The sequence below is a fragment of the Siniperca chuatsi genome, linkage group LG2, assembly GCF_020085105.1.
Source record: "Siniperca chuatsi isolate FFG_IHB_CAS linkage group LG2, ASM2008510v1, whole genome shotgun sequence".
NCBI lineage: Eukaryota > Metazoa > Chordata > Actinopteri > Centrarchiformes > Sinipercidae > Siniperca > Siniperca chuatsi.
Window position 1 is genome coordinate 2022397 of NC_058043.1, and position 18642 is coordinate 2041038.

At 42.2% G+C, this 18642-nt stretch overlaps 2 protein-coding genes across 3 annotated transcripts; one reads left to right on the forward strand and one right to left on the reverse strand.

Annotated features, from left to right (window-relative positions):
- Positions 1–1890: 1890 nt before the first annotated feature.
- manf (mesencephalic astrocyte-derived neurotrophic factor) lies at positions 1891–9769 on the reverse strand. The gene is made up of 4 exons (XM_044182934.1): positions 9547–9769; positions 8423–8550; positions 6401–6542; positions 1891–4475 (listed from the first exon to the last, which is right to left on the reverse strand). Exons 1-4 carry the CDS (start codon positions 9632–9634, stop codon positions 4291–4293), a joined length of 543 nt encoding a protein of 180 aa, XP_044038869.1. The 5' UTR covers positions 9635–9769; the 3' UTR covers positions 1891–4290.
- A 235-nt stretch (positions 9770–10004) lies between these two features.
- oser1 (oxidative stress responsive serine-rich 1) lies at positions 10005–18197 on the forward strand. 2 transcript variants are annotated; one of them, XM_044182902.1, is made up of 4 exons: positions 10005–10210; positions 13145–13254; positions 13959–14075; positions 16736–18197. In XM_044182902.1, exons 2-4 carry the CDS (start codon positions 13178–13180, stop codon positions 17682–17684), a joined length of 1143 nt encoding a protein of 380 aa, XP_044038837.1. In that variant the 5' UTR covers positions 10005–10210; positions 13145–13177; the 3' UTR covers positions 17685–18197. The 2 variants fall into 2 exon arrangements, with proteins under 2 accessions (XP_044038837.1, XP_044038827.1); XM_044182892.1 differs by lacking the exon at positions 10005–10210 and adding an exon at positions 12184–12559.
- The last annotated feature ends 445 nt before the right edge of the window (positions 18198–18642 follow it).

Below are 18642 nucleotides of genomic sequence, written 5' to 3' on the forward strand. Positions count from 1 at the left end.
TTTAACTGCTTTATACACAGTTAGCTAGTTTTAACTGCTTTATACACAGTTAGCTTGTTTTAACTACTTTATATACAGTTAGCTTGTTTTAACTACTTTATATACAGTTAGCTGGTTTTAACTGGTTTATATACAGTTAGCTAGTTTTAACTGCTTTATATACAGTTAGCTAGTTTTAACTGCTTTATACACAGTTAGCTTGTTTTAACTGCTTTATACACAGTTAGCTAGTTTTAACTGCTTTATACACAGTTAGCTTGTTTTAACTACTTTATATACAGTTAGCTAGTTTTAACTGCTTTATATACAGTTAGCTAGTTTTAACTACTTTATACACAGTTAGCTAGTTTTAACTGCTTTATACACAGTTAGCTTGTTTTAACTGCTTTATACACAGTTAGCTTGTTTTAACTGCTTTATACACAGTTAGCTAGTTTTAACTGCTTTATACACAGTTAGCTTGTTTTAACTACTTTATATACAGTTAGCTAGTTTTAACTGCTTTATACACAGTTAGCTTGTTTTAACTACTTTATACACAGTTAGCTAGTTTTAACTGCTTTATACACAGTTAGCTTGTTTTAACTACTTTATATACAGTTAGCTGGTTTTAACTGGTTTATATACAGTTAGCTAGTTTTAACTGCTTTATATACAGTTAGCTAGTTTTAACTGCTTTATACACAGTTAGCTTGTTTTAACTGCTTTATACACAGTTAGCTAGTTTTAACTGCTTTATACACAGTTAGCTTGTTTTAACTACTTTATATACAGTTAGCTAGTTTTAACTGCTTTATACACAGTTAGCTTGTTTTAACTACTTTATACACAGTTAGCTAGTTTTAACTGCTTTATACACAGTTAGCTTGTTTTAACTACTTTATATACAGTTAGCTAGTTTTAACTGCTTTATATACAGTTAGCTGGTTTTAACTGGTTTATATACAGTTTGCTAGTTTAGTCCAGTGGTTCCCAACCTAGGCGTCGGGCCCCTCCAAAGGGTCACCAGAGGGGTCGTGAGATGATTAATGGGAGATGGGAAGAAGAAAGGTTGATAGACAAATCTGTTTTCATCTGTTTTATTTTTCTCTCTTTGTAAAATATCGGATAATTTGACCTCTTCGAGCCTAGAACTGTTTAACTTAAATAAAACCACGTGAGAAATTTAGAGGGACAAATGTGACAAGAGGCCCCAGCTGGATTCTGTTTGTTTGTAAAGGGCCACAAGTGAAAGAGGCTGAGAAACACTGGTTAAATGTTTATTAATGTGTTGTATTTTATGAATGTATCATGTGTTTTTTATATTAAATCTTAATCTGAAAAGTACCTGGTAACTAAAGCTGTCAAATGTGATGGAGTAGAAGGTATAATATTTCCCTCTGGATTGTAGTGGAGTGGCAGTAGAAAAGATTAAATGGAAATAATCAAGTAAAGTAGAAGTACGTGAGTAAATGTACAGTTAGTTTCCATCACTGGTCAATTTATAGTCCTGGAAATGTATTTATGATTTGATTGTAAGTTCCTCTCATATTATCAATGCTCTGTAATGATTGGCATTGTGGTCATGTTTGTATAAGTTTGTGGCCCATCAAACTATTATTTAATACAATAAATAACATTCAGTTTCATTTTGCACTGCCCTGTGGCGAATGTTGCTCTTAAAACAAACCTCGCATGAGGCTGTTTTCATCCCTTAATGCTGTTAAAAGAAAATATACTATATTGCACAATTTAAATTCCAGATTTTCCCTTCAGATATGATTCAAAGCTATTCGAATCAGTCTTTAGACAATATTTGATTTACTAAAAATCATTTTGAAACCTCAGTACACACATTTCAACTGAACTCACACGTGTTTCAGGAAATCATACCGTCCTCTACTCCAGATGGACATTTTTCGTATTTTAATGAGAAAGTTGAATAGTACAGTTGTAACAAATGCCTAGGCCTTACATGAAAAGGTCAATGTGAAACAACAGCGTATTTTAAGTTTTCATTTCCCATAATCAAGTCTCAAGCATCACAAACCTTTAATCATGTTTGTTTGTTTTTTAAGTACACACTGTTTACATCAAACTATAAAATCTGGATCCCTTCTGAAAGACAACAGTCCGGGGGGGCAGCTCAGTTTCACCTGTCACTGCAACATGTGGAAGAAAATACAATATATATATATATATATATATATATATATATATATACATACACATATATTATATATAATTGTTTCCCTCCATGTTCAGGAACCATAAATGTTCTTGCAAAGCTGAATTAGTGACACAGGTGTGCGAGTGAGTTCACCCACAGTCAAATTTCTTATTTTTATTTTAAATTTCAACACTCATCCAACTCCTGACTGGATTATACCGCAAGCGATCCCGGCGCTGCTTGGAAGCGGAAGGTGGACGGCAGGAGAGCCGAGAGTTACAATGTTCGCAACACGTACAGCAGCACTACAGAAACCATCGGGGTACAGAAGGTACATCTTTTAATTTAAAAAATCTTCAATAAATATCTTACCTCAATATTTCTTACTTTGAAAAAAAAAAAAAGTTAGATTGGTGTACCTTCCTGTGTCAAAGACCAGCAAAATGTACTTAAGTCACCCATACTCCACGCCCTCTGAGTATTTGTTATGAAGGAACTGCATTTTTCTGGCAGAAGACGCTAATTATTTGCAGTGCTGAGTATTCGGGGGGGGCCATTTCCATATAAAAAGGTTAACTCGTTGTGGATTACCGGCCAGGCCACGGGCTGCTGCCGTCCTGCAAAAAGCGTCAATCTGACAAGTGTCCGGGATAAGAACAAACAGAAGTAGCTCGTTTATTTCATTCTTTAATAACTGCACAATTCATTTGACTGGCTCTGGGTTGGAATACGGGCGACCTTGTTAACTGTAAATTGAAACAAAATGACTAAACTGGAGGTTAAAAAGGGGGGAAGAGTGCTGGAGATCTGAATGTCTCTGCAGGAGAGTGGCCATGGACTTTTTTTTTTTACATTAACTTCGGCCTTAAAGGATAGCTTCATTTTCAAGTTCATCTTAATACAACACTCACGTGTACACTTCGAAACGTTTTTGGTTGCTGCAATCATTCCTCCTGTTCATACCGGCCATTAAGAGATCCCTTCCTAACGTTATTACCATGTAAGCGATTGGGGACAAAATACACAGTCCTTTTCTGCGCAAAAATTCATTTTAAAAGTTAATCCTACCTGTAAAAGTTAATGTGAGGCTTCAGCAGTTAGACAAATCAAGTGGGTATCTTCCTGCAGCGGAGAATTCGTAAACAAAGAGGGAATTTCATACTAAAAAGAGTCCAGCTTTGGACATCCACTTGATTTGTCTTGAATTGTTTTTGCACAGAACAGGACTTTGGATTTTGTCCTCAGTCTCTCACAGCGGGATCGCATCAGAAAGGGAGCTCTCGTCTGGTATGGACAGGAGGAACTGCAGCGACCGGTAATTCTTCTAATGTGCACGTGGGCATGTCGGCGTTGCTTAAAAAGACAGAGAGCGTTTCCTTTAAGTCTCGGTTTGGGGAACTGGTCATGGATGTTGATCAGCATCCACCCTCGCTCAACCTCCTCGACAGGACGTCGTGGAAATCGGGGTAAAGTTGGAGGATCACTACAGGAAATTAAACACATTCTTCAAAACACGTTTTTCCAACAAAAAACGCATCTTGGCATTAAGATCTTGTCGGGTGGCGTTGGCAGAGGCTGGGTGGTGGTAGGGTGGTGGTAGTGTCTGTGAACAGCAGGCTGTACAGTGACTGATTCAGCACAGCTGCTTACTGCTCAATGACATTTCCATTCAAATGTATCAGTGGACTATTTGGTTATACTGACATTTCTGGAGAACGTAGCCAAACGTCACTTATTCAGCAAACGTACTGTGAAATGTATTAACTACATCAACAGAAATCCTGCTCCCAATGCTCAAATGCCCCCTTCAGTAAGTGCTCCTGTGCTGTGAATTCCTCCCCAACCTTGCACCCCACGCCTGTTGCGAACACTGTTCATTCCCCTTGCACTTGATTTAAAAGTAAATGTATAGGACTTCATCCTCACGTGCATACACTCAAATCTATACTTGTGAATCAGTGTAGGACTATCAGATCAGGTCTACAGCTCCAAAACCCAGAGACAAACATGTCAGACAAAACTCCGCTTCGCTTCTCCTCTCCTGGTCCTCCTCCTCCTCCTCCTCCTCACGGGATAGCAGCCTGGTCTAAGTCAAGTCCAAAGTTGTGTGGTTGTGTTTTTTTGTTTGTTTTTGTTCCTCATTACAGATCTGTCCGTGCTTGGGCGGCTGCAGGGGCGTACTTGGGCATGAGCTCTGTGATTTTGCGGATGAAGTCAGACTTTTCGGCGCAGCCTTTGCAGGACTCGCCCCACTCCTCCAGAATCTTCTTCAGGTCCTTCACTTTAAGCTTTTTCAGGTCCACTGTGGTCAGGTCCAGCTGTTTGTCTACATGGGACACAAGAAAAGACACAAAATGATGACTTGGCCGCTGTAATCCATGAAAAGGTGTCCTGTGGAGTTTCTCCCGTGCACAAGTTGCAAATGTTTTATGTTATGGAGGAAAGAAATGCATTCAACACGTTTGTTAGACCTCAAGGATTCATTTTATTTTATACACATATAAATTTAATATTATTACTGCCAGCTCAGCTTGTATAAAGTCTTGTTTATTATTGCCTCGCATCCATAAACGGATTTGGAGAAATACCACAGCAGCCATTATTCATTTATCACAGAACCTCTACAGTCCACCTACACAGACACTTGGCGCTGTCGTACACTCGCATGGCTCCTCCTACCACTGCTATGCTGCGCTCAGGTGGAGGCACACGTCGCTGCTTGCCTGGCTGACATCTTGGAGTGGATGTCAAGGCACGTAAAGCTCAACCTGGACAAGACTAAGCCTTATGTTCCTCCAGGGCAAAGGGCACGCTCACTGAGACCCGTCCATCGCCATGACAACACTGCGATGGTCCCAAATTGGACGGCGGGGAACCTGGGAGTGACCCTGGATGACTAACTGTCGTTCTCGGCGAACATCGCAGCAGTCGCCTGCCTCCTGCAGATTCCTCCTTTACAGCATCAGGAGGATTCGCCCCTCCCTCAGCAGGGAGGCGGCCCAGGTGCTCATCCAGGCGCTCGTCATCTCCCACCTGGACTACCTCAACTCCCCCCCCTGCATCTGCCATCAGGCCGCTGCAGCCAATCCAGAAAGCTTCCTGCCTGGTGTTCAACCTTCACAAGTTTTCCCACACTACTCTGGCTCGCTGTTGATGCTCCCATCCAACTATGGTGCAGTGAAGGGACCTGCTCGCTCGCTCCTTCCTTCCTCCTCTTCCTTCCTTCCTCCTCTTCCTTCCTTCCTTCCTACCTCCTCTTCCTTCCTTCCTTCCTCTTCCTTCCTTCTTTCCTTCCTCTTCCTTCCTTCCTACCTCCTCTTCCTTCCTTCCTTCCTACCTCCTCTTCCTTCCTTCCTTCCTTCCTCTTCCTTCTTTCCTTCCTCTTCCTTCCTTCCTACCTCCTCTTCCTTCCTTCCTTCCTTCCTTCCTACATTCCTTCCTACCTCCTCTTCCTTCCTTCCTTCCTTCCTTCCTACCTCCTCTTCCTTCCTTCCTTCCTTCCTTCCTACCTCCTCTTCCTTCCTACCTCCTCTTCCTTCCTTCCTTCCTACCTCCTCTTCCTTCCTTCCTACCTCCTCTTCCTTCCTTCCTACCTCCTCTTCCTTCCTTCCTACCTCCTCTTCCTTCCTTCCTTCCTCTTCCTTCCTCTTCCTTCCTTCCTTCCTCTTCCTTCCTTCCTTCCTTCCTCCCTCTTCCTTCCTTCCTTCCTTCCTACCTCCTCTTCCTTCCTTCCTACCTCCTCTTCCTTCCTTCCTTCCTTCCTTCCTTCCTACCTCCTCTTCCTTCCTTCCTTCCTTCCTCTTCCTTCCTTCCTTCCTTCCTACCTCCTCTTCCTTCCTTCCTTCCTCTTCCTTCCTTCCTTCCTTCCTACCTCCTCTTCCTTCCTTCCTTCCTTCCTCTTCCTTCCTTCCTTCCTTCCTTCCTTCCTTCCTTCCTTCCTACCTACCTACCTCCTCTTCCTTCCTTCCTTCCTTCCTTCCTTCCTACCTACCTACCTCCTCTTCCTTCCTTCCTTCCTACCTCCTCTTCCTTCCTTCCTTCCTACACTCCTATTTTTTTTGGACGCTGCTACTACGTGGTTTGACTTACAATAGTAAGTCGCTTTGGACAGAAGTGTCTGCCAAATGAATTTAATGTAAGTCATGTGTGACTCTGGATCTTATAATTTCAACAGATGGAAAATATGGCTGAGAGAGTTGTAGGGAAGTGTTTTAGATAAAAAATAGAAATATAAGTTTTTTTCCTCCTTACCGTATTTCAGTTCACAGATCTGACTGTCCTTCTTCTTCAGTTTCTCACAGATCTTGTCCACTGGGACGTGGTAGCTGAGAGGCTTGGACACCTCGTTGATCATCTTGGTGGCTGCGTCACTTGTTGCTCCGATGTAGTAACACTAGACAAGTGAAATGGGGAGAAAGAAACATAATTTGACTGTTTTCTAGGGTTAACCGTGTATAAAAGGGTCTCTCACTTTCCCTCTGTTTCATTCACTCTCCATATACCATAAGCAAAGAATATGGAGGCTTTACCACAAGACACTCAAGGTGCGTTCACACCTGTAGTTCAGTTCATCACTCAACTAACTCCAGAGAAAAATATCTGGCTCTTCAGCTGACAGATGTTAACGTGGCCTTTTCTCACAGCTGCGGACCGGAAAACCAAAACGATGAGCTGAAAGTCGCCTGCAGCTTGGAGTGATGATTACCTGTGCGTTCATCACTACGAGCGAGCCCTTTCCCATACAGATAATACAAATTTGACTACAGCTGCTTTAAGCTTGGCTTTATTTGCATAAGAGGCACAGGACAACAACCAGCCCCATGTAGGCAAAAACTGCACATTGGGATTTTTTGTAGATGGAGAATGGCAGTCAGCACAACCGGCAACCATTTAACGACACATTTTCTGCCCTGCTGATCGCCTGCACAGCTACGAACTGAGGGGGAAGAGCATTTCTATCACTATATTTCCAGGATGTGTCGGCTATTCACCCACAGCACACATCTCTTCTTCAGCAGGTCAGCATTAAGTGTGTGTTCAAATGAAAACACTGCCCGACAACAAACAGCATTTCAAGTCTCGACTTAAATTCCATTTCACTTGTTTGACGTTTTACATCATTCCCGGTATGATTGCATTATATATTATAACTGCACCATAGTACAGTTTGGGGCATGACTGTCAATAATCATACAATGTAATTTGTGGATAAAAGACAAAAATCACTAACTACCCACACTATATGAACTTAGTGACAAAAGCCAGCAATACCGTTTCCTTTTTCCATTGACAGAAATGTAACGCCACTACAACAATGAAAAGAAAACAGCCTATGGTATTAATCTAAATTTTTTACTACTATGTGTTAGCAGCACCCTAACAAGAATACTCAAAAAGCACACACTTGCACTTTAACCAGAAGCTCCATCGCAGTATTTGCCGATCAATACTTTTAGTCCTGGCTGGAGGTGTGCTAGTATCCCGATTTTACTGTTTACCATGGTGAATCAACAACCTTATCACTGGCATCACCGTGATTATCATGAAGGCACCACGAACACAACATGCTTCTGTCTAATAATACAGTTTTATTTTGATGAACCACTAGGAAGCAGCTTTTTACCAGTCAAACACACAGCAGGACCAGTGAAACTCTGGTTATGAGATGCTATGCTAACATTAGCTACTCGACCTACTGAAGTGGCGCTAGTTTATGGGTGCAGAGTCGTAACTTTTACCTGAGGAAGGTCTGAGGGCTGAAACTTTGTAAATAAAAGTGAGTACAACTATTAAAAACACCCAAAAGAAGGAAAACATGAACGGGTGCAAAGAATCTGAGCTACACAGACAGATCCAGTCAACGGTCGTAAACTTTAAAACCCTGCTTTTGTTTTTTTTATGTATTTGATGTTGGTCCAACAAAGCTGCAATATACAGTTCACTGTTCAGTTTGTTAGGTTTGATTAAATCTAAAAAGACAATCATGGTGTGAAGAATTTTTACTATATTTTAGCTCTAGCTGGAGTATTTTAAGAAAAAGTTTGATGACTTTCATGATATTTTTGGCCACAATAATCGTAGCATTAAAAAAACGTGATACCAGCACATCAGCAGCTGTTGTCAAACTTTTCATTTCACAATTTCTTTCCTCAAACAAACAAATAGATCAGTTTAATATAAAAAAAAATCCAGTTCACATATAGGTGACCATCACTCTCTACAAACAAACAAACACACGACCAAAAGGACTATCCCAGTCTGTAGAGTACTTACAAAGCGGTTTTCTTTGCCTTTAGCATCTCTGCAGCTCTTTGTGATGGCCTTCTCGATGTCTGCGCTGCTGAACTTTACGTCATTGTCCTTTAGTGACTGGTAAAACTTCCCGAGGAAGGTCACACACACTGAAACGAAGACACAAAATAAAAACCACTTTCACCAACGCGGTGAAAATTAACACGAGCCATTGGACAAATGCTGTGCGATTTTTGCTGCGAGTGGTGCTTTGCAAGTCAGAAATTACAGTACAGTAACAGACGTTGATCCACTTCAGGCACTAATAAAGACCCGGTGGTGTTAATTTCCTGTCCCGAACACACAAACTGGTCTTTTCTTTATGTTGACGCCAACAAACATGATCTGCTTTTTTACAGCAAATACAAACAGACTTTTCTGACTGTTGAAGAGCAATTAAACAGATCATAATTCAAAAACTGTCAAACTGTTAACAGGGCGGGGGTTGGACTGTTGGTTGGGCAAAACAAGCAGTTTTAAAGATGCTACCTTTAACTCTGGGAAACTACAACACATATACCCTTTTAGTTTTATTTGTGGCATTTTACAGAAAAGGGATTAATCAAGAACATAATCAGCAGAGTAATATATTTATAATGCAGCTCTAAAATGATTATAATTTAACACTTTACTGGGGTTTCTGTTTCATGCATCCTCACAAATCATGGTTGATTTAAATGTCTGTCTGCTAAACCTCAGGTGGCACGTGGGCTGTGGTGGGTGGTGGTGCATCTTCAGGTGGGGGGTGTCAGGTGGGCTGGTCTAAGGCTGGTTTGTATTCCCAGTCGCAGGATAATTAATAACTAAAAACGCTTTTTGTAAGCAGCAGCCTGGCGGCTCTGGGAGGATGCTTTTCCCTTTAAGAGTAGTGTGTGGAAACCAGTTAGCCTCACAAAAACATGTTACACTACCCCTAAAAAAAATAAAAATAACGGACTCCCGCCATTAATAGCTTTTTCTACACTTTACAGAAAGCTCAAGACTCTGTGTCGACAATTTATTCTTCTTCTTCTTGTAATATTTAAAAAAAAAAAAAAAAAGTTGCTGAAGCCAGGCAGCCATTCAGCTGATGCTGTAAGCTAACCGAAGCTAGCAGGCTAACCTACCTTCACACTCTCCTTCTTTCAGGGCTTCACCGGAACCAGGCAGCAGAGCGAGCGCGAGAGCCAGCGACAACCCGCTTAAACACAACATTTCGGCACGAATAACTCAGATGGATAAATCTTCAATCGCCGCTAAAAAGGAGAATACTTAGCTTTGCGTGTGTGATTCGTACTCATGAGTCGCTGCCGCTTCAGTACAGACGCCGGTAAAGCGAGCGCGCAGGCGTTCCTGATTGTACGTGCTTTCCACCGACACGTCACACTGTTGCGGCACCTTATTGGTCAAGAGGTCCGACTCTTCCTGTAGTCTTACACGCATTTTCTTCTGATTGGACGAAGACAGAACATTCCGGGAACAACGTCCAGTTGGCGCCGTCTGATTGGACCACATCCGCAACCCCGTGCTCTCAGGAAGTATTTGCATTTAACTATGATATAAGAACTTAGTTTCATGTCGTAGTTGTTATTTTACCTTCACTTTGTTGAAAGAAAAGCCAACAGAGGACAGAGAAAGAGGACACATACGAAATAAAAGAAACTAGCAGAGAAAATGAGGAAAAATAAATAATTTAAAAACAAATAAAAAATATAGCCAGATATATGTGATTCTAATGCAGTTTATAAGAGGATTTTAACTGATGTCACAGAGTTAAAATACCATATTCGGGTAAGTATCTCAGGCTTTTTATAGCTCTTTTGTTTTCTGACATTTTTAAAGGAGGTGAGACGAGTGACAACATCAGTGAGGTTGTTTTTGTTAGTTTGTAATGAAATGAAGTCTGGAGTTATTCAGAGAGCAGTAGAATGAGAATATTTGAACTGCGAAAGATGTAAATTGTAGAAAAGTTTGCAAACGTTTGTCAGTTCAAATGAGGTTAAATCATTTTCTTTTAAACTGAGTCAGACGTTTCATCCCTTCCTAAGTTTTTGCAGCTGCCAGGGCTGCAAAAACTTACAGGTCCTCCCCCATGCTGACATTTTGGGATAAATTACTCCTGGTGTCTCCCGTCAGTGCACACGTCACAAAACACTACAAATACAGACCAGAGCTTCCTGTGAAAGGCTTTATTTACACAGCACATTTCAAACACACAGAGGCAATTCAACGTGCTTCACACAGGCAAAGAAAAGCACTAGATAATAATAAGCAATACAAACCAGAATAAATCAATAAAGATATTTAAACTTAGGTAAATTGAGAGAGAACACATAAAATGAAAGAAGTACAGTCTCTGAGACTTGAGCAAGCCACTTCCCCGTGGGATAAATGTCTTCTCTCGAGAACATATAATATCTGTGGGAAAGATAACGGCAACTGAATGATTTATTGAATTAGTTCCATCTACCTTGATACTACTCCATTAGTATAGAAAATTGTCCAGGTGTTGTATGGCAAAAACATATGTAGATAATGATTTACCCAACTGAAAAGCATTATATATATACTGTGTGTATATCTATATCTATATCTATATATAGATATGCAATCGGTCACACACCCTGGACAATCTTGTCTTAGCACTCAGATCTTTGAAATCGTATAAACACCTCAGAGTCGTATTATTATTATTGTTATTCAGCTACTCATTGATTATGTTGTTCATATTGATTCACGGTTTCTTTTTGTTTGTAATGGAGTGAGTGTGTGGTTTAATACTTGCAGAGGTGGAAGAAGTACTCAGATATTTTACTTGAGTAAAAGCTGTGGCCTGTTATGTAACCGTGCCGCAGCACTGTGCTCCCCATTCAGACTCCACGCCCTTGGCCTACAAACGATGTCATTAATATGAAAACAAAACACATGTAATGGTATTATATATATATATATATATATGAAGCTTAGCCGCAGTAAGACAGAATACAGGTGCGTCAATGAGAGGGACCCAGGTGGGACGGTGAGGTCACAGGGAGCAGAGGTGAAGAAGGTGCAGGACTTTAAGTACTTAGGGTCAACGGTTCAGAGCGATGGAGACTGTGGAGAAGAGGTGAAGAGGCGAGTGCAAGCAGGTTGGAGCGGGTGGAGAAAAGTGTCAGGTGTGTTGTGTGATAAAAGAGTCTCAGCAAGAATGAAAGGAAAGGTGTTGGAGACGGCGGTGAGACCAGCGATGCTGTACAGCTTAGAGACAGCGGGACTGAAGGAAAGACAAGAGGCAGAGCTGGAGGCAGCAGAGCTTAAGATGCTGAGGTCCTCTTTGGGAGGGACGAGGACGGACAGGATCAGGAATGTTTCGGAGATAAAGTCAGAGAGGCCAGATCGAGGTGGTTTGGACGTGTTCAGAGGAGAGACTGTGAATATATTGGTAGAAGGATGCTGAGGGTGGAGCTGCCAGGCAGGAGGTCTAGAGGAAGACCAGAGAGGAGGTTTATGGATGTAGTGAGAGAGGACATGAAGTTAATTGGTGTGTATATATATATCTATATCTATATATATATAGATAGATATATATATATAGATAGATATAGATATAGATAGATATATATATCTATATAGATATATATAGATATATCTATATAGATATATATATGTGTGGCACATAACGGTGGACATGTTTTCCTGCACGGGGATGTAAACAGCAGAGGGTGACGTCAGCGTGAGGTGGGGTTCCCCCCCGCCCCCCCTCTCCTGCCGGTGACGTCAGCAGCGCCGCGCGCAGTTGCAGAGTCACTGCGCCTGGTTCGACTGTAAACAAGGGCGAAGAAAGAAAAGTCGCGATTTTAAGCTAACGTCGGGCCTTAACGTCCGCGCTGTTGGTCACAACACCGATGTTAATTCGTTGAGTGATTTCTAGAGACGAGTCCAGCCATCCATGCGCAGGCTTATTATTATTTTTTTTAAATAAAAAGGCACAGGTCGTGTTTTCGCGGAGCCTTTCAAGCTAGCGGTAGCTTCCCAGTCAGTCCCTTTAGCTAGCATTAGCCTTAGCTGGCTACTCAACGTCCAAGGGCCTGTTGCGAGGGAAACACCCTGTATGCCCTGGGCATATCTCTCTTTACTGCGACCAGGATATCCTTAACCGTGAGTATTACATCACTGTGTTTTTAAAAAGGTTTCTAAACTGTTTCTAAACGTTTAAAACGACGTCCTGCGGCCAGCTAGCCAGTTAGCTTAGCAGCCACAGTAACTAGCATTAGCTAACAGGGTGGGAGTGCTAATGAAATCCGCTGTTTACCAGCAGTGGTTGCTAATGTTGTCGTTTTTAAGGGATTATAACAGTTCATGTGGACTTGTGAGATAAACTCTCAACATAATTATATGTTCATGTACAATTTAAACCACACCTTGTTTATTTTTTTTTTGGCTCCAGAAACATGTTTGTGGCACCGTCAGCTTGTCACTCACGTGATGTGTGGGAGACAGAATTGAACAATTGATACATGAGCAAATTGCCAATCGATATGTCAGACAGAATCTCTGTTTTAATGTTCTTGTACAGTGGAAGTCAGTGTTATGTGAGTCTACCTGTCTGGGCTGTGTTGACTGTAACTGCTGCCACAACACAATGTTGTACATTTAACCTGCAAGACCAACTAGTAGCCCACAACTGCATGATAATCCACATTTCAGCGGTGACTTACTGTTGTGTGTTTGTGTGTTTTTTAGCTGGGTGGCTGGTCAGAGCGGCCTCCTCCCACCATGGAGGCAGGAGGGAAGGACTGCGAAGAGGAGACACTGCAGACGGCCTTCAAGAAGCTGAGGGTTGACGCTGAGAGGTAAATAACAGCTAACTGACCGAACCACTGGCTTCTTTGGCTCTTGTTTTCTGTTGCTGTCATGTTCTGCGTGAAAAGTTTGTTGTTACCACATACTGCACATGCCGGCTGGTGCCATCATGGTAGATTTAACTCACTCTGCCGACGTTACTCCCCCACTTCATTTATGAACCCATATTAGGAAGTGCTTATATTCTCCTCAGTAAAAAGCAAGACCGAACCAGTGACCCGCGCTTTATTGTTTCTGTTATTGCATTTTGTTTTAATGTGTCATTATAAACCGCGATGGCACCTCACTTGTAAACCTGCGTGCAACACTTTTGAAGTGCTTTTGCCAAGAAATCCAAGCCCAAGAGATCCTGTAGAACTGGTTATATGCTGAAAATATAATCGTACAATTCCAATAAAATTAAAGGTTATAATCTGCAAAACTTAAACTAAACAACGTTTAGTTTAAGTTTTAACAGACGTCAGATGTTTTTTCTGTTCTGTGCTGTTATCAGCTGCTCCAACAGTACCCCCCAGCTTTGAAACAAAACACAGAGTAAAAGCCACAAGCCTTTGCTCCATGTAATCAATTTTACTGTCATAAATCTCCATTAAGTCCTCTATTGATGTTGAGAGGTAGGTGTGCGTTTGATTAGATGCTGAGGGCTTGGTGGTTGCTGGCACACTTGCTGCGATTAAAAGTTTTTTCTTTCCAGTTTACCCGGAGCTGTGAGTGTTTCGGAGGCGTTGGCTCCCCGAGTGGCATCACGCGCCTGTCTCGACACCAGCGGAGCGAAGCCCAAACTCGGCTGCCCGAAGGACAACTGGCATGGGTGAGTACGTCTTGTGAACAGGAGGTTTAATTTAATTTTCAGGCTGTGAAGAAGTAGGCAGTGTTTAACGTATTTTTAATTGTCTTGTTTCAATGAAAATTTCGACGTGATGTAGTTAAGAGCTACATTTGCCAACTGAACACTCAGGCCTTCAGTGGAACACAACAAAGTGTTCAAACTCTACGTTTGGCCTTTCTTAACGTGCGGACCGGCTTATCTCAAAGCTTAAACTAGTTTAGCCCAGCAGGACCAGACAGGTCTGGCAGAAAATACTTGTGAAAGTACTGAAAGCCTCTTTATGTTACGTGAAATTATGACCTGGCTGATAAAGTCTCGCCGTCCTCGAAAAATCAGGCTATTGACATTTTGTAAGGGGCACATAATTAGGGCCGCGCAATTAATCGCAATATTATCAAACTTGCAATGTGGCCAAGTGCAATATCCAAATCGCAGAAGCTGCGGTTTTTTGACAAAGGTAAAATGTGTGACAGAGCAGCTTTATGACGAAGTGCTGTAGAGCTGCAGAGACGCCGACGCCGACAGACGTTGTTCTCCAGATGTAAGAAAACATGTTTGTTTGGTACAGACCAAAACAAATGTCACATCAACATGATTTTAATAGTTTGTTTCAGTGAAAAGGAAATTTGTGATGCAAAGTGACCATTCCCACTAATCGTGAATCATAACGCAATCTTAATATCTGTCAATATGATGGTTTTTTACCATATCGTGCAGCCGTACTCGTGATACATTTTAGACGTGAATTGTGATAAAAAATATTCTTCACAACATATACTGTACACTTTATGTTCCAACATCAGTTGTCTTATTTTTATCTTTATATGGTAAAGTACAAAACACTAAGTTCTTACACACAGAAGAGATCATTTTATGTGCAATTTAAGCAGCCTGCTGATAAATAAGGCAGCATGTAATTAGGAAATCATGACTCACAGGTATGTACCACGAATATGTTGTAAAGGCTTTTATATGCTGTAAAAAGTGACCTATGAGCTGTTTATGAGACACCGGCAAAATCTGAAGCTGGAAATCAGCTTTTCTGAAGATGCACGTAAAGTCACCGACTCGTAATTAGCACTGGGAAGCTAATATATCCGCCTTGTTACTTTAATAATACAAAAGAGCCTGAAAACCAAACAAATACGAACGCGTCGCATCAGCCAAAGGCCGTCGGTCAGTGTAATTAAACCCAAATGTAATGAAAATGTTGTTTTACTGTCAGTATTTTAATACTCAGATGACCAACTCTGTATTCATACAACCGTCTTTAACATGGGCATCTTTTCCATCTCTACCATCCATCCGATATGACGTTAACGCGACGTAAACACCTCTGCGAACCTACGCAGTGAAAATCTCAAGAACGTGTTGTGCGGCCCTGCGCGTCAGGCAAACCGATTGGTTGATTCGGTCCCGGTTGGGAGGTGGGGTCGAAATGGAGACCAAAACAAACGTAAACGTGCCGCGTAGAAGTATAAAAGAAACAGCCACTCAAATGTGCCATTTGTGCCAACGCGCCGCCCGGAGAAGCACAATTCCAGCTTTAGAGTCTCCGAGTACACCCAAATAACTGGTTCAGCTGCCTGACAACACAAACAGAAGAATATGTAAATGAGAACAATTATATTTGTGAATTTGGCTGCATTAAAACACAGTGACGGTGACCCGAGAGAGCGGGAGGAGGCTGAACGGGTTGGCCCTTGGCAGAGCAACCGGCTGTGCCTGTACACGTCCAGCCGACCGTGTGACGGGAAAGCTAAGACGACTTTCTGTTGCCTCCAACTTTCTCTGTAATCGCTCATTTTAAATATCGGTACAGCCGATATTGTTGATGATGAAACTGCATTATTTTATGTGTCAGGTCTGCCCTTATACAACAGACAGTATATTGTATTGATCATAGATTGTGTTTTGCATTGTAGTTTCTTTTGAAGCCTCTCTACATTTTTGTTTTGTTGGGTTTAGTAAATGCATGCATAGTGTTCCTTTTCCACACAAGATCAGCCCAAAGAGTCCTTTCAGAACATATGATCATGCGATTGAAAAAACCTCAACACCTGAGTGTGGTTCCTAGATGGGAATCAGCTGCGATTTATATATTTGCATAATTGCAATCAGCTGTTTCTCATTAGCAATGGAATAAAATACAGGGAATATATTTGTGTTTCAATTCACAATGTGAACAGCTGTTCGCTTTGACTTTAGCCTGTATAAGTTACGTTCAGAACACGATGTTATCTGTTCTGACATGCAGCGTGAAAGCATTTGTAAATTTGACTGTAAAATGACATTGTTTTGGTCACGGTTGAGCTTGTGTGTAAAAGAAGTTCAAGCATTTTAAATTGGTGTATGCATTTTGTATCAGAGCAACAAGACATGTGTTAATTGTACAGCCTACAAAGACGGATGTTGTGCTAACCGTGTTAAGAGTTTAGGAAACTTGTTAAATAAATTGAAAAAAACTGTCATAGCGATTGTAAAAAAACTGTAATAATCAGGCGGGTTTGGTGTAGATGTGGTGTAATTAGCTCCAGAGAGCTTAAGATTATGATTACTACACAATTTTTCATGTTGTTTTTTCCCGTCATTATCTCTCCCCTTCCTTTCTCTTCTTGCCCTCCTCTTCCCTCCATCTTTAGCTGTATGAGGAAAACTTCGAGAGGAGCATCCAGAACCCAGCGGCGTCGGCGGTCCAAGTCCCCCATCCTCCACCCTCCGAAGTTCACCTACTGCAGCACCACTGCAGCCTCTGCACTGTCGACCCCTAGTGGCTGCCTGAAGCACCAGCGCCTGGCCATGCCTGAGCCTGTGGAGCCTCGTCCTGCAGTCGATGGAAGAACACCCTCCTCTGTAGCTGTCCCGGCCCAGAAAGAGCTCTCTTCTTCGGGCACTCCCGACCACATCTCCCCTCTGGTTTTTGGATCTTGTGCTGGGTACGAGACGCATATTGGAGCTGTGGTTTCCTCGCCATCCTTACGAGAGATCCCCACTGTTATTACTGCTGTTGCAACATCATCCAGGCAGGGTGGAGGAAGCTCCGGAGATGCCGCGTCGAGCGAGGAGAGTGGCCCAGAGAAAAGTGCCTGTGACGGAGCAGAGTCTGGAGCTGGAGCACCTCGGATATCCGGGCCTGCAGAAGCCGCTGACTTCCGAGCTTTATCCGAGCTCCACAGTAGCGGCTCCGCAGAAGGCCCCCGCGCTCCCTGCTCCTGTGGCTGGAGAAATAGTTCAGATTCCCAGGAAGAGAGCGGGCAAGGGGCTGAATCTCAGTGCCGGTGCCAGTCCAATCATCAGGGCTGGCATGGCGTGGAGGTGTACTCCTTCACGGGGCTCCGCAATGTCATCTCCGAGTGCGAGAGGAGCCTGCCGAGCCACGAGGACCCCACCAGAACACTCAGCACCAACACTAATGCTGCCGCAGCTTCGTCACCTTCATCGTCGTCGTCGTCTGGCTCCCCTCGCTCGTGTTCGGAGCAGGCGCGAGCCTACGTCGACGACATCACGATAGAGGACCTTTCTGGCTACATGGAGTATTATCTCTACATCCCCAAGAAGATGTCACACATGGCTGAGATGATGTACACTTAAAAAAAAAAAGTAAAATAAATATATAATTATAATATCATAAGGAAATAATAAGGTAAAGAGGTTTTTTTTTTCTGTTGTTTAGGGAAAAGGTGGCCTTGAAGGAATGTCAGTAGTGGGTAGAAGAATGGATCAGGCATGAAAGTTGTAATTAAAATACACAACGTTAACTGATTTTAACCCAGGTTGAAATGTTTCCATTCCCCCGCCCCCCCCCTGTTTGAGCTTTCCCCTCATTTTACTAAAACTGACAGAAACTAATTACGACAGCTATTTCTCATTTGTTTTCGACTTCCACCCTCCTTACACGGACTTTTGTTTTCAAATTTAATTTTCAGTTTACAAATGAAGTTGCCAAAGCTCTTGGCGCGGGGTCTTGCAGGAGGAGGAGGTGGTGGTAATCGTAGGAACATGCAGACTTGTAATGCCAAGCGTTTGTGGTGTTGTGACCTTGAAAAGTCGCCTGTCTGGATTTCATTTCACTCAATAAAGAAGCAAAACTGCGTTTGTTGGAAATGTTGTCATTGTCTCTTCAGTCAAAGCAGATCCACAAGTAACGCACGACAGCTCCTACGCTGGTGTCTTACTTGTAGTTGTGAATCTTTGGCAGCAGTCCCCTCGTTTTCTCTGGTTCACGCTGGGAGTTAAGACGTAGCGAAAGAACGAAACAGTAAAAATGTGGCTGCAATAATAAAAAAAAAACATCCTTTTTTTTAAAGCAATAAGATGCTGAGATCGACAGTTAATTCTTCACATGGGACGTGACAGCTGTCTGTTTCCAATCACGTGATCTTGTCTGCCCACTAGCCCAAACTACACACCTTTATTTTTATATACGAGCCCCAAACCGAAAAGATTGGTTCAATCTTGTGTTTTAATAAGCTTCTCGTATGTTTTTAATGTAAAATCTTAAACTGAAGCGGCCAGTTACTGCAGCTGTCAGACAACAGTGGTGCAGTTC